The 26,331-nt window shown below is 46.5% G+C and overlaps 1 protein-coding gene across 1 annotated transcript in view; it reads right to left on the bottom strand.

The window, feature by feature from the left end:
- LOC142004679 (cytosolic phospholipase A2 gamma-like) overlaps positions 1-6,090 on the bottom strand; it is a 32,452-nt gene extending 26,362 nt beyond the window's left edge. The window contains exons 1-2 of the mRNA XM_074982319.1: positions 5,861-6,090; positions 1,874-1,990 (exon numbers count right to left, since the gene is read on the bottom strand). Of these exons, the coding sequence (XP_074838420.1) occupies positions 1,874-1,990; positions 5,861-5,881 (138 nt within the window). The 5' untranslated portion in view covers positions 5,882-6,090. The remainder of the gene's footprint in view (positions 1-1,873; positions 1,991-5,860) is intronic.
- Between the last annotated feature and the right edge of the window lie 20,241 nt (positions 6,091-26,331).

Here is a 26,331-nt window from a genome sequence, read left to right as displayed (position 1 = left end):
CCTTATGAGGGGAATTCGTTCCTGAAAAACTCCTCTTAGGGTGAATTCTTGTACATCAAAAATGTAATTACCATTAATTTCAATGGGGAAAATTTTATGCGTTCCTGAGCCCCAAAATTTACACCCATTTACGCTAAAACAACACCAAATCCCATTAAAATGAAGACAGTTACTTCAAGAGTTAACATTAGTTCTCATAACACAACCTAACAAGGCATTTTCCCTTCATTAATTACTCTACAATCTGTCTGTTCACCTGCACAGACAGGGGAACGGAAATCAAAGAGCGCCTGGGAGAGGGTGCAAAGCCAGGTAGCTGCCCGCGGCTGTAGAAGTGGGGCTGGTGCAAGGGGGTGGGTGGGGCAGAGCAGGGCATGGGGAGGCAGCCCGGCCTGAGCACAGCTTCGGTTAAGTGGGGAGTGGGCAGTGTCAGGGGCTGGCCGCGTGGGAGTAGGCAGGCACAGGGAGCGATGGGGCGATGCCTCACTCATGTGGGGCTGTGAGGCAGAGAGGCCCCTCCAGCAGCGGCCAAGGTGCTAAATGCAAAGGAACGCCACAGGCAGCAAATGGCTTCCAAGGCAGGGTGGGCAGCGGCAGCCCCTAGCCGCCTGGGGAGCGAGCAGCAGGAGCGGGGCCGGGATGGGCTCATGCCCAGCAGCCATGTCTCGGTGGAGTACCTGGGAGCCTGCAGCCGCTGGCTGGGCCGGGGCACTCTGCTGCTGCAGCGCAAAGGCGGAAACCCAGACCAGCCAAGGTAAAGGCTGGCCGGGGGCTCCGGGAAACCGCCGCTGAGTGCTACGGAGAAACGCACCGGGCGGGATGCAGCTGCGGGCAGATATTGCTTGGGGATGCAGCCTTTCTCCCGCTGCAGGGAGTCCGCGTCCCGCTGAGCCACACGAGATTGAAATCGGTCCTCGTGAATTCGAGGAAATGCCTCGTCAGACAAGGTCGGGGTTTTAAATCAAACTCCTGGTCAGCTTGAATTCTCATAACCCGAATGGGTGTATCTCAGGGTATGACTGTATTATGTATTCCATATGGCGTTAAATCCAAAGCTCAAATCCTAATACATTTGTTAATCTCTAAGGTGCCACAGGACTGTTTGTTCCTTGTGAAGCTACAGACTAACATGGTGACCTTGAGGGTTTTAAGTCCTAGCTGGACGAGGCCCTGGCTGGGATGACTTAGTGGGGGTTGATCCTGCTTGAAGCAGGGGGCTAGACTAGATGACCTCCTGAGATCCCTTCCAGCCCTGTGATTCTGTGAGACTGTGACCTCTGAGAGACTAGAAACACTGTTGATTACAAGAACTGTTGGAAAATATATCAACAGGGTTTTTCTTTTGTTTTGTTTTGTTTTGACTAATGGGCTTTCAGAATAATTTTTTTCATTAAAATGGTTGAATATTAATATTTGTTAGAGGTATAACCAAAATCAGGGAAAAATAATTGCTTAACAATCCAAAGCTGCAATGTGTACAGAATGCAAAACCATAGTGTAATTGTTTCAAGGAAACAGAAAAAAAACATACCCTGTCTGATGTTTTAAATACATTTCAGACCCCGTTTCACCCATCATTTATATTTCAACATGTATTTAAGTCCATCTGAATTGAGGAAAGCACTTCAGCGTGCATTTTAGCTATTCACTTGAGTCTCATCGGGTTCAGTTTGTTCTATCCTAAAACACTCTTTCTCAAAAACACCCAAGAAGGAACAATGAAATCCTAGGAAAACAAAACAATTCCTCCTGCCCTCACAAACCCACAAGACGTCAATGAACACATTTTCACCAGCTCTGCATAAGCAGTGATTCCCCTTGTTAATTTCCTTTTTATTCCTCTACAACCAATAAGACATTGATGGACTCCTACCAGATTGCAGGGAATCCCAAGGTTATCCAGGCATTTCTTCACCCGCACCTTTCGGTTGCTTGTGCCTAGTTTTTCCCCGGCTGAGAGATCATGGGAAATTCTGACTTTACCTTCAACCTGGGGGAAAAAATGTCAGGAGAATGTATTAGCTCTCAAAAATCTGTGAGGGATGGGCTCATGCAGACAGGTGCAGAAATTCCATTAACGTATGCTCCAGGTGGAACCTAAAGCCTCCTTAGCCAGATTCTACTTCTCCTACCCACATGGAAACAATGGGGAAGGGTGTAACTCAGAGAGGAGAAAGAGACACAAGGTGGGCAATGGGTATCTTTTATTGGACCAGCTTCTGCTGGTGAAAGGGACAAGCTTCCAAGCTCCACAGAGCTCTTCGCCACACCTGGGAAAGGTTCCCAGAGCATCCCAGATAAATTCATAGAGGAATAACTTGTTAGGCATAAGGAAATAACACATGCTGCAAGAAATCACTTAAAATCTAATCTCCCGGGACCAACATGGCAACAGCTACGAAGGAAACAGCCGACACCTGAGCACTCCTCAACCAGCCCAGACCAAGTTGGCCTGGATCTTTTTCTGAGCTCCCTCCAGTGGAAACATGTCCAGCTGGAGCGAAGTGGGGAAGGGAGCCTTTCGGGCCCAATGTTCCTGAACTCCAACATCCATCACCAGCACAGCGTGGATACATCACATCGCACAGTGGAAGTAGGAAGTAAGATAAAGTCTGTAGTTTGGACTTTAAGGTGCATTTTATGAAACCCCACAAATATAGCGAGACTGGGATCTATCTATCTATCTATCTAACCCCATACACCGTATCTATCTATCTATCTAGCTATTGATCCCTATACACCGTATCTATCTATCTATCTATCTATCTATCCCCATACATTGTATCTATCTATCTATCTAACCCCATACACCGTATCTATCTATCTATCTATCTATCTATCTATCCCCATACACCGTATCTATCTATCTAACCCCATATGCCGTATCTATCTATCTATCCATCTATCTACCTATCTATCTATCTATCCCCATACACTGTATCTATCTATCTATCCCTATACACCATATCTATCTATATCTATCTCTCTATCTCTCTATCTAACCCTATACATGTTATGCATCTTAGAGAGCATCTATCTGCCAATGCTTCTGTGAATCTGTTTATTCAAGAACCTCTCCTAACCTCTATGAGCTAGGACCACCAAACTGGGTTATTCAGCTTCCACTTACCCTGACTTAATAATCCAAGGCCAGGGTTTGGTTGTGGCATGAAAATTGGAAGTGCTTGAAATAGGATGTTTTTATCAGATCATGGGAAATGAGGGGCACTGAGAGAAGAGACAACATGTCTCACCATGGGGGGCATTGATCGCATAGAAAAGAGATAATGCAGAGTGACCTTTGGTGGAATCCAAAGTTGGAATACTGTGACCAGCTGTGGATGGAGCTCCACGTGGCTGACCACAGGAGATGGAAGGTGCCCCTGTTCCCCAGACTCCCACTGGACCTCAGCTGTAGCCCTGGACAGTAAGAGCCCTTTCAGCCCCAGGCCCTGCCCTACACAACCACCTCCAACAGCTGCTGAAACTAGGATCCCTGCTCCCCCGACCCCCTGCCCAGGATCCTCTATCCCCCACCAGAGCTCAGGTTAGGGCTGGGAAAAGCAGCTTAGACCTAGCTTCATAGGGCTCCTGGGAGCTCACACTGGAGCCCAGGAAAGCAGCCCAGCCCCAGACTCCAAGCACAGACTGATCTGAGAGCCATAGCCTGGACTGCACCCCACTCCCACCCCCATCCAGGGACATGCAGGGGGCCAGGAGCCACAGCCCATACTGGTCCCCGCTGCAGATAGGTGTGGGGAGGTGTCTGGGAGCTGCAGAAGACAGGCAGAGTGGGGAGCCATAGCCCAAACTGGCTCACCCAAAGATAGGTGGGGTTGGGCCAGGACCCACAGCTCAAACTGCCCCACCCCGTAGGACTGATGGGGGCGGGGCTAGGAGACTCAGTTACAAATTACCTCCCCCTTGAGGATAGGTGGATGCACATGGATCCCTTCTGAAAGAAGATTCGTACACCCGTCCCCACCAGTGAAGACGCCAGAGCCAGGATCCAAACCATGGCCTATTCCCTATCCCCCTGGAGGAGATGCCAGGACACTGTTGAGATGCCAGGGCCAAACACTGCAGGATCTTCCCTCCTGACCAGCAACACCTTTGTCACTGTGGGATTTCCCAGTAACCCACCATGTACCACACAGCTCCATGTGCTGGTCCTCCTGCCAAGCTCCCCCACACCTTCCCTAAGCCCCATCCCACCCCTAACCTGCAACGTCCACCGCCTGCCATCTGCCCTCACCGCCTGCCCTCAATCCTGCACCATCCACCCCTCACCTCAGCCCCCTCAGCTGCCCCAGCCTCTGCCCTGACACCTGCACTCCCACCCCCTGGCTCCAGCCTACTACACAAACCCCCTGCCCTGAGCCCTCCGTCACCCAACTTCTGTCCTGACTCCTGCACCACCACTTTCTTGCTCTTACACCCCCACTCCTCATTCCTTTCTCTGAGACCCATTATTTAAATACAGCATGTAAATTTGCATTTTAATTTAAAACATTCACTTAATGACCTGAGCAGTATTGTGGACACTTATACCCTCACCCTAAAACGATCTGTTCAGCAGTTGCATGCCGTAGTTACTGGCTAGCAATTTATTTAAAAAAAAAAATCTCAGTATCATTTATAAACACTTTACGAGCAGTGTGAATACACTCAGTACTGGGGCAATGAGCGGCCTATCAGTGGGTGATTTAGCAGGTCCTTACCAGACCCATTAAATCAAATCCTGGGAGATCGATCATGGAACTTTGATCTCTGGGTAAGTGCAGACATAGGTGCTGGAGAAAATTCTAGATGTGTGAGTAATTTACTTCCCTCTCCTTACAAAAGAACAGAGAATTTCTATATTGACACATCTCCAATTCGTTTGAACTTAATTTGCTAGCTAGCTAGTTAGCTAGCTACAATGTAGATAGACAGATACGTAGATAGATAGAATGGAAACGCTTATAGACAAATACATGATTGAAGATAGATGGACATTAGAAGATAATTAGATAGGTCTATTGATCAATCAATAGATCCTGAGATTTTCAAAGCAACCTAAGTATTTTCCAGGCACAACACAGCTTACGAATTTTAGTTGGCCATGGGCACCCAACTCACATAGGTTCTGCTGAAAAGACTAGCCCTATTAGTAAACTGTTCCCCTCTTGATACGAAAGACCAAAGCCTTCCTTTATTCACACAGGCTCCAACTAACAAAACAAAAAAGCACTCAAAGTGCTACTTGGCTGAATTTTTGATTTGATAGTATATAGACTAGAACGTCTCCCTCTCTGTTACAGCTCCAACTAATTGCGCACAAAGAAAACCAGGCCAGCCCAATGCTGTCATCGGTGCTGGTTTCTGACAGATCCTCTCAAGAGAGCACACAAACCGAGCTGACCCAAGAAAGAAGCATCGCAGAGCACAGCTGGCTTTGTTCTTCTCGGTGGAGGTCAGAGATACTGATTCTGTGAGTCTGAGAAATAGGCTTTGGTTGTACCTAGAACAACCTGCCTATCACACACTTAGCTTCTCTTCTCCATGGGTAATAAACAAAAGCACTTGGAGGACATGTGTGTAACCTTCCGATGCAGTGAGTGACACAGGCACTATTCTTTTCAAAGCAAAACTTCTTTATTAACATAACTAACCCTCCCTAGTATGGTGTAATCTGAAACTGAAACTCCAAGTTAGTTCCCGTATTTAAGTGAAAGAGTTTCTGACCCACACAGTTCAAACGTTTCCAAGATGTGGGCTTTGCTACCGATGGCCAGGTTGGAACGCATCGCCGACGGCAGGTTTGAAATTACATGCTCTACCATAATTCAAAACAAAAAGAAAGAAGTTGCTGGCTTACTCTGTCCATTGGTTTTGCCATATTATTTGTCTGCTGCTGGTGCTTCCTAGTCTGTACAGGTCAGTTGGTTCTGCTCTCGGGTCTCTCAGCAGCTTTTAACTTCTTTCCAGCAGCTCCTCTGGACGGCACCTTCTGGTCTTCTGCCTGTGAACAGGCAGTCTTTTATTCTGTCCACGCCCTCAGTTCTTTTATATGATCTATTCTTAACCTTAGCAAGCCCATGCTCACTCACAGCCATTCACTCCTCCTTGGGAGCTGCCGACAGCCCGCACAACTCCCCTCTCATTGTTTACCTCAGAAACTCAGAACTGCTCGAAAGGCATTGCTGTCAAGCTGCCATCTTGGAACCTCTTGACTTTTGGATAGTGAATTTTAGTCACGCTTAGAACCTGCCCAAGTGCCAACAAGTCTGTTCTGTGTGTGTGTCTCTGAAATAATAACCCTGCTGTCTTCCCGGCTGAATGAGAGTCACATCTGACTGCAGGTGGGGTACAGGGCCCAGGGACCCCCACACCGCATGACACCTCTGCAATGATTTTCTTTTGAAAAAACTCCACACAGCATCTGCTGACATCTTGCTATCTGTTCTCCTGGCTCCACAGTCTCCCCTTTCCTCAGGTCAGACTGACCTGTGACACTTACTCTCTAAATCATGTGTGGTGGGGTTCAGGGGTCCCCAAGCACTGCACCCCGCCCGCAGGCAGGAGTGACTCTCACCCAGTAGGTAGAACAGGAGGTTTATGAGGCGCCAGAGCCCAGCTCAGCACAGAGGGGTCAGTACAGCAGTCAGAGACAGTCATTCCAACCCGTCCTGGGGAGAGGAGCCCGAGGGGGGCCCCTCTGGGGTGCAGCTTCCCCCCTCACCAGCCTGGCTGCCTTCCAGCTCCCTCTCCCCCAGCTTCTAACTTCCGCCTCCCATTCAAACCCAGCTCGGCTCCTCCCTGCTCTGTGCTCAGGGCAGAGGTGTTACCTGCCAGCTTAGGGTACAGCCCCAGGGGTCATCCTTAGCTGCTGGGAGCTGCTCTGCCTGTCACACACATCCAGCCTGAGTCTCACATGCACTCCCCCAACTCCAGCACATCATGGCTTCTGGCTCAACTGGTTTACAGGCCATATAATAATCATCTGTGGGGATGACAAGAAGCAAGGACCTTTGTTCTCCTCAGGGTTCATCACTTCTGTAGTTTTGTGGGTTTCTGAGGAAAAGTGACACAATCTGCAATGGTCCCGCAGTATTGTCTTTCCCACCATTGGACCATTTCCTGTAACTGAATGACATTCTCTTCCCCCATTCTCATGACGCAGAGAAGTTGTGGAATCTTCATCCCGAGAGGTTTTTAAGTCCAGGCTGGGATGACTTAGTGGGGGTTGATCCTGCTCTGGGTGGAGGGCTGGACTCAATGACCTCCTGAGGTCCCTTCCAGCCCTAGGAATCTATGATTCTATGACAACTATTAGTCTCTGTTCATTTCTTTTCCTGTCCTAACCTTGTAACACATTACCTGATCCTTCTGCAAGGCTGCCTCAATGTCTTATTTCCCCTTTCTTTGCTGCAGACATATTGTTTAGACCTGCCCCCGCTTCGGTTCCCCAGAATCTTTTCTGCCTTCTTCCTCTTTTTCTAACTCCACACAGTGTGCAGTGGTTTCCTTCTACTCTTCCTCTTTCTTCCTAGCTCTCATCTAAGTGGGGCAGGGTAGGGGGAGATAGTACACATTCTCCCCTTGTTTTCTATATTCTGTTGTTCGCTAGGGTTCCAGGTGATGAGGATTTCTCAATGGGTAGCACTCAAGTCAGTGTTATAGACCAGAGACATCATAGCATGTATCAAATCTGACTCAGCGCTTCCACCAGGCAATATATGCAGAAACTCAGCCGATATCTTTTAAAAAGACAGGCAAAAGAAGTCAGTGACCCACAGCATAAAATATGGTCTTCTGTTAATGGTCAAGAGTTGGAATGCCGGGGTGTTGGATGGAATTAGCAGTGGTTGCATGGGGAGATGAACACCTCTGGATGAAGGAGGTGGCTGGAGATGGTTTTTTCTTTTTTTCTTCTGAGGGAAATTTTATTTTTTGACCCCAAGAAAAAGAAAAAACCACAGCCACAAAGCTGAAAAATACCTTTCAATTGTAAAAATATCCAAAATGTGGGTGTGATGCCTCCTGGGAATAGTCTTTCAGGTCATTCTCCTCTAAGGTCCACATTTCCATGCACTTCTAGTCAAGCTACCACAAGACATAATGTGTGTTTTGGCCGTAATGCATCATGGGAGAAGTAGTTCATTTGGGGAACATGGCCCACAGGGCAGACTGGGAGAATGAAACAGTGTACCAGCGCTACATCCGGCATGGATACTGAGCTAACATTGTCAAATTAAACAACAACAACGACACCCCAAATAAAGGAAACACCCCAAACGTTGTGGGGGGGCGACTTGATTTCAGAATGAAGCGTGCACGTTTTCCAGTTGTTTGGCTGGGAAAACCAGCTGGCATGCGTACAGCTATGTAAGAATGAGTGAGTGTCTTTCAGGACAAGTGCTGAAAAAACAATGCCTTTATCTTTAAAGACAACCTGAAACCCTTCCCCAGAGCCAAGCTTCAAGAAAGAACAAAGAGTTTAAAGGAAATGAACCTTAAACATCACAGAGTCCCTTTAGAATGAGTTGACTTTCTTCTGTTAGGATTGTGAAGGGCCACCTGATTGAATTAATGTGGGGAATACACAACCCACCCAGGAGAACAGTGCTAAGTGGATACTTTCTTCTGACTCCAAAACTGAAGCTAGATGTTTGGAAGGGCCCAGCTTAGACTTAAGTACCAGAAGTAGTGAGCACATTTTTGAAAGTGCTTAGGTTGTTCTTACAACTTGTTCTCAAAAGCTTGTTTCTGGGAATAAGTGAGCAGCCTTTTCTGAATTCCTGAAGCTGGAAAATCACATGCAAAAATGTAACTTGGTCAGGCTTTTTCTGATGATTATGGTAAAGCTATAATTCTTAGATTCAGACAATTATGCTAAAACCTCTCCAGGGAGTTGGGGTGATAATTCCTCACTCTTACAATCTCGCTCTTGCTTTCTATAGAGTCCAAGGCATAATTAATTTTTTTACTCACCAGAGGACAGTTTCAATGGGAGGGACTGAGAGATACGCACATTGGAATATTCCATACCCTGGTCATTAGGGAACACCTTTCCTATCTCACTTAACTATCTGCCATATCCTCATTTGCAGTTAGAGCTTCTAGTCTCTATATTCCTTCTCTTCCTCTTGATGGCACCTCATCTTCTCATCTTCTTGATGGGATCACGTCCACCCTTCTTCTTGATGGTACCTCCTCTGCTTTTTCTGTATAGCAAACCCCTTTACCCAGTCCCTGACTCAGCAAATTGATAAAGCCTACTAGGTTTGATGAAGGATAATTTCTCAGCTCTTCCTCAGCAGCTTGCCACATATGTGCCTGTAAAGCACATTTCCTGTTTCACTGGCATAATTACAGTTTAAGCCATTTTGATTCCCAGCCAAAGTCGGGAGGGTGTTCCTGAACAGAGCTCAGTTCATAATACATCTTGACGCTCGTAAAAAATCAGACAGCCTTCTCATGTCATTCGAGATTTTATCTCCAGCCTCAAATTCCTTCTGAAAACTCTCTGCTGCAAAACAAACAAATAATAACAAATCCACAGTATTAAAAAAAAACCAAAAACTAAATCGCAGAGAGAAGAAGAAACACAGTTGCACTCAAAGGAGTCTGATGGGCAGGACTGGTCACTCCATTTCAAAAGGGATATTTTAGAAATGGAAAAGTTACAGAAAATGATTAATGATGTGGATTGAAATCACAGACTCCTAGGGCTGTAAGGGACATCAGAAGGTCATCGAGTGCAGACCCCTGCCCAAAGCAGGAGCCACCCTAATTAAGTCATCCCAGCCACTTTGAACTTTAGGATGCATTAGCTACAGTGGTGCTGAAATCTCCATCCCTAGATGTTTTTAAGTCCCATCTTGACAAACCCTTGGGTGGGATGACTTAGTTGGGGTTGATCCTACTTTGAGCAGGGGGCTGGACTTGATGACCTCCTGAGGTGTCTTCCAACCCAAGGATTCAATGATTCCTTTCCCCTGGCTTCTTATCCGATGTCAATGGAGATCTCATTCCACCATGTCTGACACATTAAGAGAAGATTTTCATTAGGCTTAGTTCTGCTACTCAGTTTTCACCCAGGACTGAGTAGGAGATTTCAGAAGTATAGAAGTCAGAAAAATGCTTTATTAAACATCCTCAATCACTTGTTTTCTGTTACCATATAATTAATCCCAAGGGACAAGTAAGGAGAAAAAAGATCAGAAATGGTGCTGTCACTGGTCAGGAGACTGGTCAGCATCCTTGGCAGGATGGTGGATGTGTAGCGAGTCTCCAAGCAGGACAAGTTCTCCCCAAAGAAATGTATGTGTCTGTGAAAGTGCTGATCAGACACAATTATCATAACAATGAAGATGTTCCCTCAATGATCATAAAGCAGATCTTTGGAAACTGCATAAAGAGAAGGACATGTAAGGCTGAAAGATTTCTGAATCACAGGAAAATAAATTCCATCACTCGCATTTTATTTTTTCTGTCCTTGATTGCCTTGGAGTACACCTAAGGTAGAACAAAATATAATTCTACTTGCAGAAGGTAAGCCTAAAGCTTCATATGACACCCGCAGTTTAATGTCATCATTTTTGATAATTCTTCTCAAGTACCTGATTTCCAAGCCTAATATATAGTCCAAGAATGCAAATTTAGAAGATAGGTACATGGTATTTTCTAATGAGCCTTTGTATCTAAGATTACTCTGCTGAGGAGATAGATGAGACGAATAAGAAAGGATTTGACATTAACCTTCAACTACCTGAAAGGGGATTCCAAAGAGGATAGATCCAAGATGGTCTAATTGTTAGCAGATGACAGAATGAGGAGCAATGGTCTCAAATTGCAGGGGGGGACATCTATGTTGGAAATTAGGAAAAGCTGTACCACTAGGAGAGTGGTGAAGCATTGGAATGGGTTACCTAACATTGTGGTAGAATCTGCACCCTTACAGGATTTTAAGGTGAGGCTTGACAAAATCCTGGCTGAGATGATTTAGTTAGGGTCAGTCCTGTTCTGAGCCCAAAGATGGACTAGCTGACCACCTGAGATCTTTTCCAACCCTAATTTTCTACGATACTATAATATGGAAATGTCCAAAATGTACGTTCTAGAAATTATTTTGGGGCAGTTTTATGTCTTATACCATATAGGAGTTCAGATTAAAAGCTCTTAATGGTCCCTTCCAAACTTGGACACTATGACTTAACGAACCGAATTGGTATGGGTTCAAAGGGCCCAGAGATCTACAATGGGCCTTGAAATTTAAGTTCAAGTGTAAAAGTGAGTGAAAATTCATAAATTGTCATTGTGATCTTTCATATAAAAATGTTTTTAAAATGGGAGAAGAAAACTGTAGACTGAATTAATTTAAATAGTGGGGTTTTATTGATAGTATCAATGGACATTGTTAAAATTACAACTTGTAAACCAGAAGAGTCAAAGACCAGAAGTCAATGAACTAAAATCTTTATGTCCAAAAATTAGGTCTTATGGGTGGACAAAGAAAGTGATGCTGTGAGGAATAGTCAGGCCTCATGAATGTCAGATGGTTGGTTGTGAGTTCAGTGTCCAGTACATGAACTTGGCACTGGTATTTCAGGCATTGTTGATACACACAGAATGTGTAAACACATTCTTCTGAGCCAAGATAAGAACAGCCCAAAGCTGGAACACAAGAAAATATTTCAAAAAAGTGATGATGACTTTCTGGAATACAATAGCTGGAATGACTCTTAACGTCCCGGGATGGAAGAGTGCAAGAAAGGAAGAGGATGCAGTAGTGAAATGATAAAGAAAAAATGGATGGTGTAAAAATGATAAAGTCTGGATACCAATTTTAGCGGACAGGTGGATGCAACTGGAAGGGATAATCTTTTTGATAAGATAAAAATTAACAAAAATGTCATATGGAGACACCCCAAATTAGAAACAGGGAAGGAAAGGAAAGTTTTTATCTTGTGGTATGTCTTCTTGGGCTTTTGGAGAATATTGGTGAATCTTTTCCACCTTCTTTCCCACTTACTTTTCTTACTTCTTACTCATCTTCATTCCACTCTGTGTGACTTTAATAATAGTCTATGTTGGGCCAAAAGAAATTTGAGGAAGTTCAACATGAACAGATGCAGCATCTTGCACTTGAAATGGAAGAATCCCAAGCATTGTTACAGGCTGGAGACCAACTGGCAGTGCAGCAGAAAAGAACCTGGGGATTACAGCGGATGAGAGGCTGGATATGAGTCAACAGTATGTCCTTGTAGCCAAAAAGGCTAATGACATATTGGGGTGCATTAGGAGAAGCACTTGAGAAGACCTAGAGACTTTATTATTCCCCTTTATTCAGAACTGGTGAGGCCACATCTGTAGTATTGCACCCAGTTTTTATTATCTCAGTATAGAAAGAATGTGGATGCATTGGAGAGGGTCCAGTGGAAGGCAACCAAAATGATGATGTCACTAGAACACATGACTTATAGGGAGAGGCTGAGGGATTTGGGCTTATTTAGTTTGCAGAAAAGAAGAGTGAGGGGCAATTTGATAGCAGCTTTCAACTTCCTGAGGGGGGCTCTAAAGAGGATGGAGAGAGGCTGTTCTCAGTGGCAACAGACAGCAGAACAAGGAGCAATCGTCTCAAGTTACAGTAAGGGAGGTCTAGGTTGGATACGTATTTGGGAAAACTATTTTCCCAGGAGGGTGGTGAAGCACTGGAAAGTGCTATGGAGAGAGGTGGTGGAATCTCTGTCCCTAGAAGTTTTTAAGTCCCAGATTGCCGATTGAAAAAGTCCTGGCCAGGATGATTTAGTTGTGATTGGTTATGCTTTGGGCAGGGTGCTGGACTCTATGACCTTCTGAAGTCTCTTCCAGCCATAGGAGTCTATGATTCTGTGATTCTACAAGCTGACCAAGTCCAGCTCACTGAGAGACCTGAAGAAAGGGCTTTGTCTCTTCTCTGATATACTGAAACCTCTGATTAATGCTCTCATTTACATCCTGCGAAATACATCAGTTAAGGAGGCCCTGAGAAATTATGTAACGCTCCTTTTTCTGTATCCTTATTATCTCTTTCTTTTGGCTTTCACCTCATGCATCTGGTGAAGTGAGTTGCAGCTTACAAAGTCTTCTGTCATAATAAAATTGTAAGTCATTTAGATATGTGGCAGACCCAAGGCTGTGCGCTGCAGAAGCCTAATGAAGGCCCAATATACAGCAAGCTGGGTGAATGGGTTCCTGTTTCCAGCACAGAAAGCACCTGAAACTTAAGGTCTGGCTAGTCACAGCAGACTGACTGGACTCTTGCAGCCAGTTAAGGCCAGGAGGCTCACCTTCAAAAGCTTTCCCCATATCATGGGAAGGGGAAGGAAATAGTTCAGTGTTTTGTGCATTGGCCTGCTAAATGTGGGGTTGTGAGTTTGATCCTTGAGAAGACCATTTAGGGATTGGGGGAAATAGATGCCAGGAATGGTGCTTGGTCCTGCCAAGAGGGTGGGAGACTGGACTAGATGATCTTCTGAGATCCCCTCTGGCTCTAGGAAATGCATATCTCTGATTATTGGGGGGGAAAAAAAGGAGTGGACCAGGAGTCAAGTGCTGAGAAACTGGAGCTCTGTATTAAGAGGAAAAGCCCTCCTGGATACCTAAGAGATAGGGGAAGTGACCCAAGGAAAAGGCTGCTGTGTTTGGGGAATAGGAGAAGCCCCCTATTTAGGGTTGTGGGGGGGCCTGAGCTCCCTCCACCTATGCCCTAAGGGGAAGCAAGAACAGCTGCATTTTTCCCCCAAGCTAAGATTTACCTGAGAAGAGAATGGACTGGTAAGCAGAGTCCCTCATCTCTGGAAAGACAAGACACAGTGTGAGGATCACCTCGAGCCTCTAAGGCTCACTGAAAGACCACCAGGAAGCATGGGCCCAGAGTGAGTAACTGGAGCTCCACCCCAAGTGCCACTGGGCTCCTCATTGGCTGTAAGGTGAGTTTATACGCCTGTAGAGTTCGGGGGAAGCAAAGTGGAGGTTTAGAGAATCCCACTGGAGTTGGATTCTGGGATTTAGGCACTTCCAGTGGTTAGGAGCCAAAGTTCATTTTTGTATCTCACCCTCTTCTTCGTAGAATCTCATTCGGCCCCTTTCTGCGTCTTTAGGCCAATAAATAGTGTAGAAACTCTGGTCCTGAGTGTTTGAAAATAAAGGACCGGGGTGATAAACCCAGCCCCTCCAGGTTTCTGCTTGCATTTTTACAGACTATGAAATAATTGTCCCTCTCATCCACGTGAAACATGGATTGGTTACCATGGAAGCGCAACATGCTGCAATTCTTTGGTATTCTCCTTTTGACAGCGGTATTTTGTATCAAAATCATGTTGAGATGTTGGAACCTTTGAATGTCTACGGTGGCCCCAGGTCTCATATCGATGATGCTAGTGTAAATAGGGAGTAATTTTGCTTATTCCATGGACGTGTCTGTTATCAGAAGCTGGCTCCGTATCTCAATGATATAATAATGTTTGTTCAGACACACGCATGATGCAAGCACAGTGGAATGAGAGGAGTTACATCCGGGACAAGTTAGCCCATGCCATTGGAAATTCACAGCAACTTGCTAGCCATAGTTCATGGGACATGACTCGATCAATGGTGCTGTTAATTAATACCCAAAAGTCCTGATTGAAGTCCTCCATCCCCCGGGGGGATACATTCATGAAGATACAGTTTAGAGTCCTTTGAGAATTCTTGTATTGCATTTATACACCAGTGTTTAAATTCCAAATTCCCCAGGTATTGCAAACCAACTAACTCAAGAGGTTTGCAACAGTTAGCTGGGCTCTTCACTGATATGGACCCAGTAGGTTTTGCTGCTGTCCACATGGTGGTAAAAACCCAATGACAATTTGGTAACTTTGTCCCATTTCTTAGTGGAACCATGTCAAAGCCATGGCTTCAGCTTGTGGCTCAGCACCTGTCTGAGGCCAATAGATGGACCACTGATTACTTCAAGCAGAGTTTGACAGCTTCCTCAAACTATTTTGTTTATCATTCTGTACCTTAAATGGCATCACAGTCAATGGAAGTAGAGAAGTTGTGGAAATTTAAGTGTACAGCACGATGACCCAGCTAATTAATGCCACCCAAAATGGTACTAGTTAAATGCTTCAACATATTCACGAATAAATAGCCCATTTTCTTTGGGAAGAAACTCAGAAAGTGATGGTTTTCTTGTGGCTGAGAGTTTCCAGGAAAAGAAAGGCAAGTGGGTGCCCAATGTCATTAAAAATCACTCAGAGTTGGGCTTCTAACTCCCATAGGTCCCCTTAACATCCAGAACATTCATAGGTAAACATCACTTCATGTTTGTTCATGGAGTATCTCTGGATAGTGTTCTAGAACTATTTTCCAGTTCTCTAAGGCCTCCAGAACTTGGGTTTACGCACCCCCACCCCAACCAGGAGTCCATCCCCAGCCTCCCATGCTTCTCCCACTCGTGCAGAACTCCCCCCCGCTTCCCCCTGCTGACCTCCCTGAAGCTGGGATCAAGTCTGTAACACGTCCCGTGATGCCCAGCCCCTTGGTCTAGGGCGGGCGGCAACAAAAAGGGGGTTAGGGCACCAGCCCGTACTCAGTTCGGGCAGTCAGCGGCTCACCGCTGCCACCATACAGGCCCCTGCCCTCAGTCTAGGGCAGGGCAGCAGTTCACAAGAGTTGTATAGTTCTGGGCCCAGCCCTCAGTCCAGGGCAGGGCAGCAGTCCCAAGTAATAATACAGTTCTGGGCCCGGCCCTCAGTCCAGGGCGGGGCAGCAGTTCACCAGGGTTAAGCACCGGCCCAGCCCTCAGTTTGGGGCGGGGCAGCAACACAAGGGTTAAACACCAGCCCCAGCCCTCAGTTTGGGGCGGGGCAGCAACTCAAGGGTTTACAGACAGGCTCAGCGGGGCTGGCCCTGTCAAGGAGGGGGTAGGGGGTCGCAGGCCCTCCCACTCCACTGCGACCCAGCCCGGGGCCCTGGGGGCCGCTCACATGCAACCCCAGCAGTGGGGATCCAGACCGCAACACACTGCCATTGGTTCGTGAGCGTCGTTCCCTGGGCCACTTCCTACCTCACCCTCTGTTGGCGGCAGGTCCCAGTCCATCTGGTCGAGGGGTCCCCCTAGGTCGGTCTCCTCCGGGTCATCCACCTTCGGGGGCTCCGGCCAGTCGTCCATAACAATTTCGTTAGGGTAGTCAGGCGGCGGCAATACAGGAGATGAAAGGCGGTCCTGGGCCTGAGTGCTGTAAGGATCCGCCGGGGCTCTGGGGCAGCCCGCTCCCGGGGCCTCTTCCAAGGCGGGGGGTCTCCGCCGGTGGGAAGGTCCTGGTAGGTCTGGGAAGTCCGGGAAGTGTCCTTGGGGCATACGGACCCGGGATTGCGTGGAGCCTCTGGGGGCCTGCTCCTCTGGCCTGGCCGGGCGGCCGCAGGCCCTCTTCCTTTGGCTCCGAGGAGCTCGTGCAGGCACGTCCTCCCTGCCCGGAGGCCCAGGCCCGAATGATTCCTGAGTCCCGCCTTTGGCTCTTCTAGCCCTTGGCCCCGCCCTCTGAGGGGTGGGCCTCTGGTCTCCTGACTCCGGCCCCGCCCACCAGGGCCTCTGCATGGCTTCCCCTGCCTCCGGGTCTGCAGGAGGCCATACTGACTCACTACAAAGTCCATCCCCATCTCCAGGGAGAGAGGGAGTGCTGTGGGGTCTGGCCCTAGTCCCCCCAGCACCTCACCAGACCCAGCTGGAACGGCGATGTGCCACCCCCCATGAGGAAATCATGCTGCCATGGGGCCAGGCCCAGTACTACATCCCAACCCCAGGTTCAACAGCCCCCACCCCAACATACTCCATTATGTTTCCCAGCACAGAATTTAGGGGGGTGGTCTGTCATTCCCTGGGTGGTCTTTATTTTCTTTTTAATAAATGGACAATGCATTTGTGCTTTTCCAGTCTTCTGGAATCTCTTCCATCTGCCATGACTTTCCAAAGATGACAGTTAATGGCTCAGACAACTCCTCAATCAGCTCTTTGAGTATTCCAAAATACATTTAATCAGGCCCTGGTGACTTGATGTCATCTAACTTTCCTAAGGAACTTTTAACTTCTTCTTTTCCCATTTTAACTTCTGAACCTGCCTCCTTTTCTCCAGCATTTGCCATGCTAGGCACCCAATACCCACCAGCCTTCTTGGTGAAATTTAAGACAAAGGATTCATCAGGAACTTCTGTCGTTTCTACATTTTCAGTTTTTGTTTTTCCCTCTTCATTGACTAAGGGGCCTTAAACTTTCTTTTTCTTCTCATATACTTATACAAGTTGAACTTCTGTCATCTGTCACCCCTGGGACCCGGCCAGTGCCAGAAGAGAAAATTTGCTGAACCAAGGGAGGTGAATATTGTCTATTACATTACCAAAACTTTCACTACTTCCTGGTTTCTTAGAAGACATTTGGGGTAAATTACACCTAAATAACAGCACAGAACACTGAGAGCCTGGATAGGTGGCTATAAATAAACTTTATGGAACCATGGGAAATTTGGCCACACCCATGATAAGTACTCATCTGGCTAACTAAAATCATGTTGGATTACAGATGTTGCAGGATGAGAGAGTTCCAGATGAGAGAGGCTCAACCAGTAGACTGTTTTCTCATCACCCTAACTAGATTGAGCTCGTTTTCTGCCATCACCTTTCTAAATTTGCCCCTATGTACTTGTGTCATTTATTTATGATAATCTTCTGTAATTTGACCTAATTTCAGTTTTCATAGGACTTCTTTTTGATTTATATATCATTCAATATCTCCTGATTAAGTCAGGGTTGTTTCTTGCTTTACGTCGTATTTTTTCAAGTTGTACAATAGTGAGCTCTTGTGCCCTTAATAATGTCCCTTTGAAAAACTGCCAACTGGCTTTAATTGTTTTTCCTCTTACTTTTGTCTCATATGGAACTCACTCCCTGAGTCCATGTCTCCATTACCCTGAAGATCAACCTGCTCAGGGCTGATCTCCTGGGGTTCAGTTTCACGCACCTGGGAGAGAGGTGCAACATTGACCTATCAGGGACCAGCATTTGACCCCTGTACTCCTTGTTAGTGTGAAGAGTAAGACAGGACAACAGGAGAAATTCTGCTATCAATCTTCCTCATTGAAGACAGCCTGGTAAGTTGATTGCAGATAAGTTGATTCAAGCTACTCAATTGCAGTAGTAAAATTGTGTATCTGCAATTGACTTATCTGCCTAGCATAGACCAAGCCTGAGTTTGCTAAAGTCTACCTCCTCAAAATCCATTGTCTTTGTTTTGCTGTGCTCCTATCTACCATTCCCTGGAATCATGAATTCTATCATTTCATGACCACTTTCACCCAGGCTGCCTTCTGCTTTCAGTTTCCTAACCAGTTCCCCTGGTTGCTTACCCTCTGGCTGCTCAGATCTTTTCTCCTAGCTCAGCCTAACCCTCTCAGTAAGGGCAAAGTTTTGATACTGACCCAGGTATAATTCACAGTTATAGCATTAGGCCGATATTACAGCATAACTAAGACCCATTTCCTGCAAGACTGCTATTTTAAAGTGTCATTGAAAAGTTATGATGGAGTGAGGACAATTATCCTATTTGTATGTGAGACCTAAGCTAATTTCCCCCAGCACCCGCCTGAAGTTAGGCTGGACTTTTGACGGTCACCCCTCAGCCACCTGAGGCAAGGTGGGAAGCCCAGAACTATTGACTCGAGTATTGCCATGATACCCCTGTATATTGGGACAGAGTGGCAGCCCACTAACCCGAAGGGGGAGGAACCCCTCAGGGAGCCCCAAAGTGGCTACACTATGTCTGTGTCATGTTGGAATGTCGAGTGACAGACATTGACTCTGTAGCTATATCAGAAATGTTTTAGATCTAAGGGTACACAACAGGATGTGGGTCGCCTTCCCAGCCAGGACAATGGACTAAACAACAAAGGCCCAGACATCGATTCCACATATTATGTAAATGGACTGGGGCTTGTCGGCAAACTCAGCAACCAATGGCAACATGCCACAGCAGCCCACATGGTTGGGTAACACTGCATGGCCTATGGAAGGAAAAAAAAAGAATTTCCCTCCACATGGGCAAGGATATAAAGAGGACTCTGAGGCCGCGTCTACACGTGCATGCTACTTCAAAGTAGCGGCGTCAACTTCGAAATCGCGCCTGTCACGGCTACATGTGTTGGGCGCTATTTCGAAGTTGAAATTGACTTTAGGCGGCAAGACGTCGAAGTCGCTAACCCCATGAGGGGATGGGAATAGCGCCCTACTTTGAAGTTGAACATCGAAGTAGGGCACGTGTAGACAATCCGTGTCCCGCAACATCGAAATAGCGGGGTCCGCCATGGTGGCCATCAGCTGAGGGGTTGAGAGATGCTCTCTCTCCAGCCACTGTGGAGCTCTATGGTTACCGTGTGCAGCAGCCCTTAGCCCAGGGCTTCTGGCTGCTCCTGCGGCAGCTGGGGATCCATGCTGCATGCACAGGGTCTGCAACCAGTTGTCGGCTCTGTGGATCTTGTGTTGTTTAGTGCAACTGTGTCTGGGAGGGGTCCTTTAAGAGAGCAGCTTGCTGTTGAGTCCGCCCTGTGACCCTGTCTGCAGTTGTTCCTGGCACCCTTATTTCGATGTGTGCTACTTTGGCATGTAGACGTTCCCTTGCAGCACCTATTTCCATGTGGTGCTGCCCAACGTCGAAGTTGAACGTCAACTTTGCCAGCCCTGGAGGACATGTAGACATTATTCATCGAAATAGACTATTTCGATGTAGCGTGCACATATAGACGTAGCCTGAGAATCACCATTTGGTTTCCAGATTTCATGAACTGAGCCTATGTGAACTGGGGTCCCACCCCTCATTGGGTGTGCTTTCAGAGACTTTCAGGAAATCAACGTATAACACCACTGGCTGCATCAATAGCTGTAATTGATATAAGTAAAGTATTACTCTAACAAATTTTCTCTCTTACCCTGTTCCTTCTTTCTTTCTTTCTTTCTTTCTTTCCTTCTTAATAAACCTTTAGAGTTTAGATTCTAAAGGGTTGGCACGGTGTGCTGTCTTGGCTAAGATTTAAGTATATATTGACCCGGGAGAGTGGCTGGACCCTTTGGGGCTTGGAAGAATCTGTGTGGATTTGGTGAAATAAGTTTTAACAACCTCTCACCTGAGCAAAGGGGGCTGCTGGCTTGGGCCATTGGAAGCAGTGGGAAAATCTGTGGATTCGCTTGTGTAGCTTCCAGTGGGGCTGGCAGAGGTACTTTTGTAGCTGGCATTATTTGCCTTAATGAGATGGAAATCACAGCCTTGGCTGTCAGTGGCCAGGTTTTCAGCAAAGCCACCACAACGTTCTCCAGGCTAGCGAAGAGAGTCTGGGCTAACAATAAGCTCACTGTACACACCAAGGTGCAGGTCGACACTGCCTGTGTTTTGAGCACACTGCTGTACGCCAGTGAAACATGGACTTTGCACTCAAAACAAGAGCAGCAGCTCAACACATTCCACATGCGCTGCCTTAGGCGCATACTCGGTATCTCATGGCAGGACAAGGTCCCCAATAGTGCAGTGCTTGAGAGGGCGGGCACCGCCTCCATGGTCACCCTTCTCAAACAGAGGCGTATGCGCTGGCTGGGCCATGTCTCACGCATGACGGATGGCCGAATGCCGAAGGACCTCCTCTTCGGCGAACTGGCGTCTGGAAAGAGGCTGAAAGGGCGACCTAAATTGCACTACAAGGATACGTGCAAGTGTGACCTCAGCGCTCTCTCTATCAGTGTGAACACCTGGCACTCGCTCGCCTCAGACAGGCACGCCTGGAAACAGGGAGTTAAGGAAGCTCTTGGTATGTATGAAACTACCTTGGTGAAGGAAGCGGAAGACAGGAGAGCCCTCAGGAAGATCCGTGCCCGTGATACCAGAGCGACATCTGCCTACTGCTGCTCACAGTGCGGAAAGGACTGCCACTCCTGGGTTGGATTGCACAGCCACAGAAGACGCTGCTTGAATCAGTCCAACTGGGGCGCAAACGCATGATCCCTCGGGATCGAAGGATGCCTACTACCCAAGATTGGTTCCCTCAGCTGTGCCCAGAATTCCCCATCATATTATTACTGGTTTAACGGATGTCAAAATCTAGAATGAAATGGCTCATTCTCCATTCTTGAGCACTGGTTTACTCAGACTTTGTTCTTCACAGCCAGGAGCATCTTTTTCCTCTGGGTCTGTATGGTGGCTGGCACGGTGGGGTCGTGGTGCTTGACCAGGGAGATGCTCTGTGAGAAATTCAACTAATGAATGATGCAAAATACTTTCTTAGCCAATCAAGCGCACTTATAAATTGTATAGTTGTACCCTGAAGCTGGTCATACACAGGGTTTCAAGTTCTTTCAGGTGGAACGGTGCTTTATAGCAAATGGGCTGAAAGCTGAGGGGGAAGAGGGAAAGAGATGTCGCCGAGTGTATTAGTGACTGAGTGAAAGAGGGGAGACTTGGGCATAATCTACACACACTGGTATTGTGTACTGCTTGTAGACCTATTACAAGTCCACTCCGCAGCCCAGGATATTAGGGGACAGATCTATTGCTTTGAGGAGATGCATTGTAGCAAGACATTTCTTTGGTTGTCGCGTTGTCTTTGGCTGTCTGGGAGGTACCGAATATTACCTCTTGGCAGCAATGTCTTATGACTGATATTTAGCAATATATAAACCCCTACACTTAGCCACTCTTATGATCAGAATGTTTTGTCTGCTGCTGGCAGTCAGCTCCTGAATAAGACCTGGAAATCCACACGCAATGTCAACAAAGAGGTTGAGATGTGAGAGCTTAGGGGTTCTCTTGGCTCGTGTTTAGCGTTCTAGGTGAAGAGATCACACAGACCTGGGAGATTTAGCCAAGAATTTTTTACCTTGAAAGCACTAAATTTTCTTTTTGTACTAATAGGCACATTTGACTTTGGTTCTTTTTCTAATCTTCCATTAGATCTACTTATCTAACGCAACATCTGGATAAAGATTGCCAGTGAGGGGGAAAAAAGGCATAGGATGCCTTTCATAGGGGATATTCCTTTTTTCCCATGTCTTTGTCTCTTGTCTCTGTTCATTTCCCTTGGGAATCAGTTGTTTTCCGAGAATTCCCCTTTGTGTTGATAGCAAATCTATCCTGGTACCTTTGTTGTTCCCTTCTAAAAACAAATCTCATGTGTCCCATATGAAATTATTTCAAATTTCCAGAAGCAGAAAAATCTAGGCTGATGACACCATCACATATGAAGAAGAAATTACTAGTGAGGAGATACTCTGATTCCTGCGGAAGGGAATAACAACAAAATAGTCAGAGAAGTTCTGTAGGGCCCAGATATCCAAGTTTCCTGAGATAACCGAAGAGTATCAATAATATAAAATAAAGAAAAATGTAATTCTAAGACTTAAGTCAGAAAATCTAAAGGAAAGGCCAGGATGAGCTCACAGCTGGCAGTAGGTCATCCGTGAGAAAGGTTGACATTAAAGTATCGGAGGGGGAGCCGTGTTAGTCTGGATCTGTAACAGCAACGAAGGGTCCTGTGGCACCTTATAGACTAACAGAAAAGTTTTGAGCATGAGCTTTCGTGAGCACAGACTCACTTCATCAGATGGTCACGAGTGAGCATCAGTGAGTCTGTGCTCACGAAAGCTCATGCTCAAAACTTTTCTGTTAGTCTATAAGGTGCCACAGGACCCTTCGTTGCTGTTGACATTAAACAATCTGATTTTGAAAATAAAATATGTGGTTAGACATCCACCATGTCAGAAAAAAATATGATGGCATGTTTAATCCAGGGGAAGGTAAATGAAGGATGAGGTGTGACCCTGTGCTCCACATTATTCATAGTTATAGTATTATGATGCAATTTTAGCATAATTACAGTGCAATTTTTTTGCCAGATGGGATTTTTACAGTGTCACTGAAAAGTTCTACTTTGCTGACAGCAATTATCTTCTCTGTGCAGATGTATTATTTTTGTAGCTGAAGTTCTGGACATTAACTCCCACAAGGCAAGATGCTTTCAGTCCACTCTACAGTTTGGGAAGGTTGAAGGTGAAGCAGTCTGAAGCCTCTTCAGGGTAATGAGCCACTGAGGAAAACAATAAATATTGTCATCGTGAGACCTCTCCAGAGATTCTGTAACTAATGGTGACTGTGAGCCTACTCGGGCTGTGAGCAGCCACCTGAATCAGAACTCCACCTTGGGATGTCTGTATTTTTTCACTCACTAGTCTTGAAACAAATGGTCCCCATCATCTTCATCATCATCATCATCATCCACTGCCTGAGGAGGGTGTGCATGGTTGGGACTCCAGCTTGCTCGAGGACGGCGGTGTTGGTCCCTCTGTCCTTCCACAATATTCCAAGGATGCGCCTGAAGCAGCACAAGTGGAAGACGTTCAGCCTCTTTTCCTGGCAGGCATACAGGGTCCAAGACTCACTGCCATAAAGGAGGGTGAACCTGTACCTGTTACCTCCTGTGTTGGTTCAACGCTGTTAAGCGATGCGGGAGTACCTCTCCAGAAGCAAGCCTGGGCAATTTTTTTTGGGACCCTGGGCTGCCCAGATGCCCGTGTCCCCCTCTCAGCTCTACTGATATCGTCCAAAGGAGAGGATAACCTCTACGTCTGGTACCGGCTCAGCTGCAGGAGTTGCCAGGTCAATGCCAGAAGTTGGCACAGAACTGCCTTAGGACTCCCCTCCGGATTTTCTGTCAGGTTTTGCTCCCTTAGCCTTGCTCCTTCCTAGGATAACCCACAAGGCAATGGGGCAGTTTTGATAGCTGTTCAGAAAAGGCGTATTCAGATAATGAGTCCTTAGGGAAAATGACAGGGCTTAGGCAAAACTTCTATCCCACATGGGGAGTCCCTCAAACTCTGCACAGAGCCTGTAAATAACAGAGTCTACAAGGGCAGGTGATGAGATCACAGAATTCTGGGCACCATCTTGGGATATCGGTGTTTTTCCACACTCTGCTCTAGAAACAAAGTTGGTAACAAAGCGTCCCTGCCCTGTGCTAAAGCTATAAAAGGAAGGGACTCATGTCCTCAGTTCCTCTTCACTGCGGCTTACACAAGAGGACGGTGGAAAGAGCTGAAGAATAAAGGCTTAGCTAGGGTATGTGCTGGACCTGGGCTAAGAGATTTCAGCCTGTCTATGGAAACCTGAGAAACCCAAACCTGAAAAGTAACTGCAGCTCGTGCCTCGCGATTCTGCCAGTTTCCTGGTATCCTCAATCGGGGTGAGAAACCATTAATTCATAATCCACCTAACTGGAGCGTTACGTCCACTGCGCCTTTCTGTGGGCTTGGCTGTTAATCTGCTTCCATCTGTTTGTTATCCCTGCTAGCAAAGTTTCATGGTTAATAAATTGGTTTGTAGGTTAACGTAAAGTCGTGCGCCTTTAAATGAAATATCTAGGGCAGAATCTCAGTGTGGTCACACACACATGTGTCAATGCCCCTCCACATGGAGGAAGAGGCAAAGCTGGTTACTAGCTCCTATGGGTTGGTGCAGCTCGCAGTTCCTAGGCAATGGGCTGGAGCTTTTCCGTTCTCGGTTTATTCTGCATCTGCTCAGAGAATCTGCAGCTGGGTGTGCCCCTGCCTGAGTGAATATTTCTGAGCCCTGACTTCCTCTCCCCTGACACACACATGCTCTGCAGAGATGTGGTACGTGGGGAGAGAGAGGCCAAGGAAGAAGACCCACTGCTGTCAGTGCCTGTCTGCCCTGCCTCCTGGGCTGCACAGCAAACAGGAGGGTGCTGGGACCAGCTGGCCAGGACTCAAAGGCAGAGGACGGGAGAGATGCTGCTGCAGGAAACCGAACAACAAGCCAACCTGTTCTCCTCAGTGTGTAGAACATCATTCCTTGCTGTGAGGCCATGCAGCTGTGCAGCTTGGAGGGGATGTGGCTTCATCCCGTGGGAGAAGAGGTCCCTCTCCTTTTATCAGTGACCAGAACATGGTGGCCAGTTACACCATCAGGCACCAAAGCAGGGATGTCAAAGGAGCAGATAGCGATGAGGTGTCCACCTGCCTCACACACTCAAAAGTAGTCGAGTACCTCTGGTAGATTACGTTAAAAATCACAGCTGAGGGCAAAAAGAAGTCCAAAATATTGTTCCTGTGGCAGCTTAGGGGTTGTTTTAGCCAACGTTTAGCACTGAAGGTCTTGAAATCAGACTGAACTGGGAGATTTATAGAAGAATTTTTCAAGTTGCAAACATTGCAATTTTCTTCTTTCTGTAAAACAAGATAGGCATTGGCCCTTTCGCCCATTATTCCGGCTGATGTGCTCGTTTAGTAAATCACATACACAGAGATTTCCTTTGACATCAGAAGTTGTTGTCGGCATTAATTTCCATTGAAATGAGACATCACCCTTGTCTATTGCTTTGTCTTATGGATAAACAATTCTTTGTTCTCTGGTACTTTCAGTTTGGAAGAAGTTGTTTTTCATCTGTTTTTCAGGACTAAAAACATGACTTTACTTGTACCATGTTTTTTTTTTCCTTTCTAAAAATGAGTATTAACTATACTCCATGTAATAATTTCTAACCTTCCCTGCCCCCAGAGAAGAATTGAGGTAATTACACTATCTCATGGATGACAAAATAGCCCAAGACGAGCAGTAGAACTGAGACTTTCAAGTAGGAATAAGGTGAAGCCATGGTTTGTACAGGTGCACTATACGTCAGTGATTGTAGACATCAGACAATCAGAAGTGTTTAAGAGAAAAGAGCCTTAATGGCTCTGATACCTTTGTTTTAATAGTACAGATTGGCTACTTCGCTTTAAATCATAGAGCTATATTGTTGCTCGGAGTATTTGGAGAAATAATCTTTATCTCTCACACACATGTACTCTTCCTCTCTGCTTTTTATATCATTGAACAATAGAATCCGAGGGCGGGAGGTAACCTCAGGAAGTCATTGAGTCCAGCTCCCTGCCCAAAGCAGGATCAACCCCAACTATATGATCCCAGCCAGGGCTTGGTCAAACTGGGACTTAAAAACATCTAGGGATGGAGAGTCCATCATCTCTCTTGGTAAAGCATTCTAGTGCTTCACCACCCTCCTGGGGACATAGTTTTTCTAATGTCCAACCTAGACTTCTCTCACTGTAACTAGAGACCATTGCTGCTTGTTCTAACATCCATCACTACTGAGAACAGCATCTCTCCAGCCTCTGTAAAGCCCTGTTATGAGAGTTGAAGGCTGCTATCAAATCACCCCTCTGTCTTACCTTCTGTAAACTAAACAAGCTGAAATGCCTCAGACTGTCCTCAGAGGT

This window comes from Carettochelys insculpta, chromosome 32 (genome assembly GCF_033958435.1).
Source record: "Carettochelys insculpta isolate YL-2023 chromosome 32, ASM3395843v1, whole genome shotgun sequence".
NCBI lineage: Eukaryota > Metazoa > Chordata > Testudines > Carettochelyidae > Carettochelys > Carettochelys insculpta.
The sequence above is the reverse complement of the archived record's forward strand: the minus strand, read 5'-3'. Positions and strand labels throughout refer to the sequence as shown.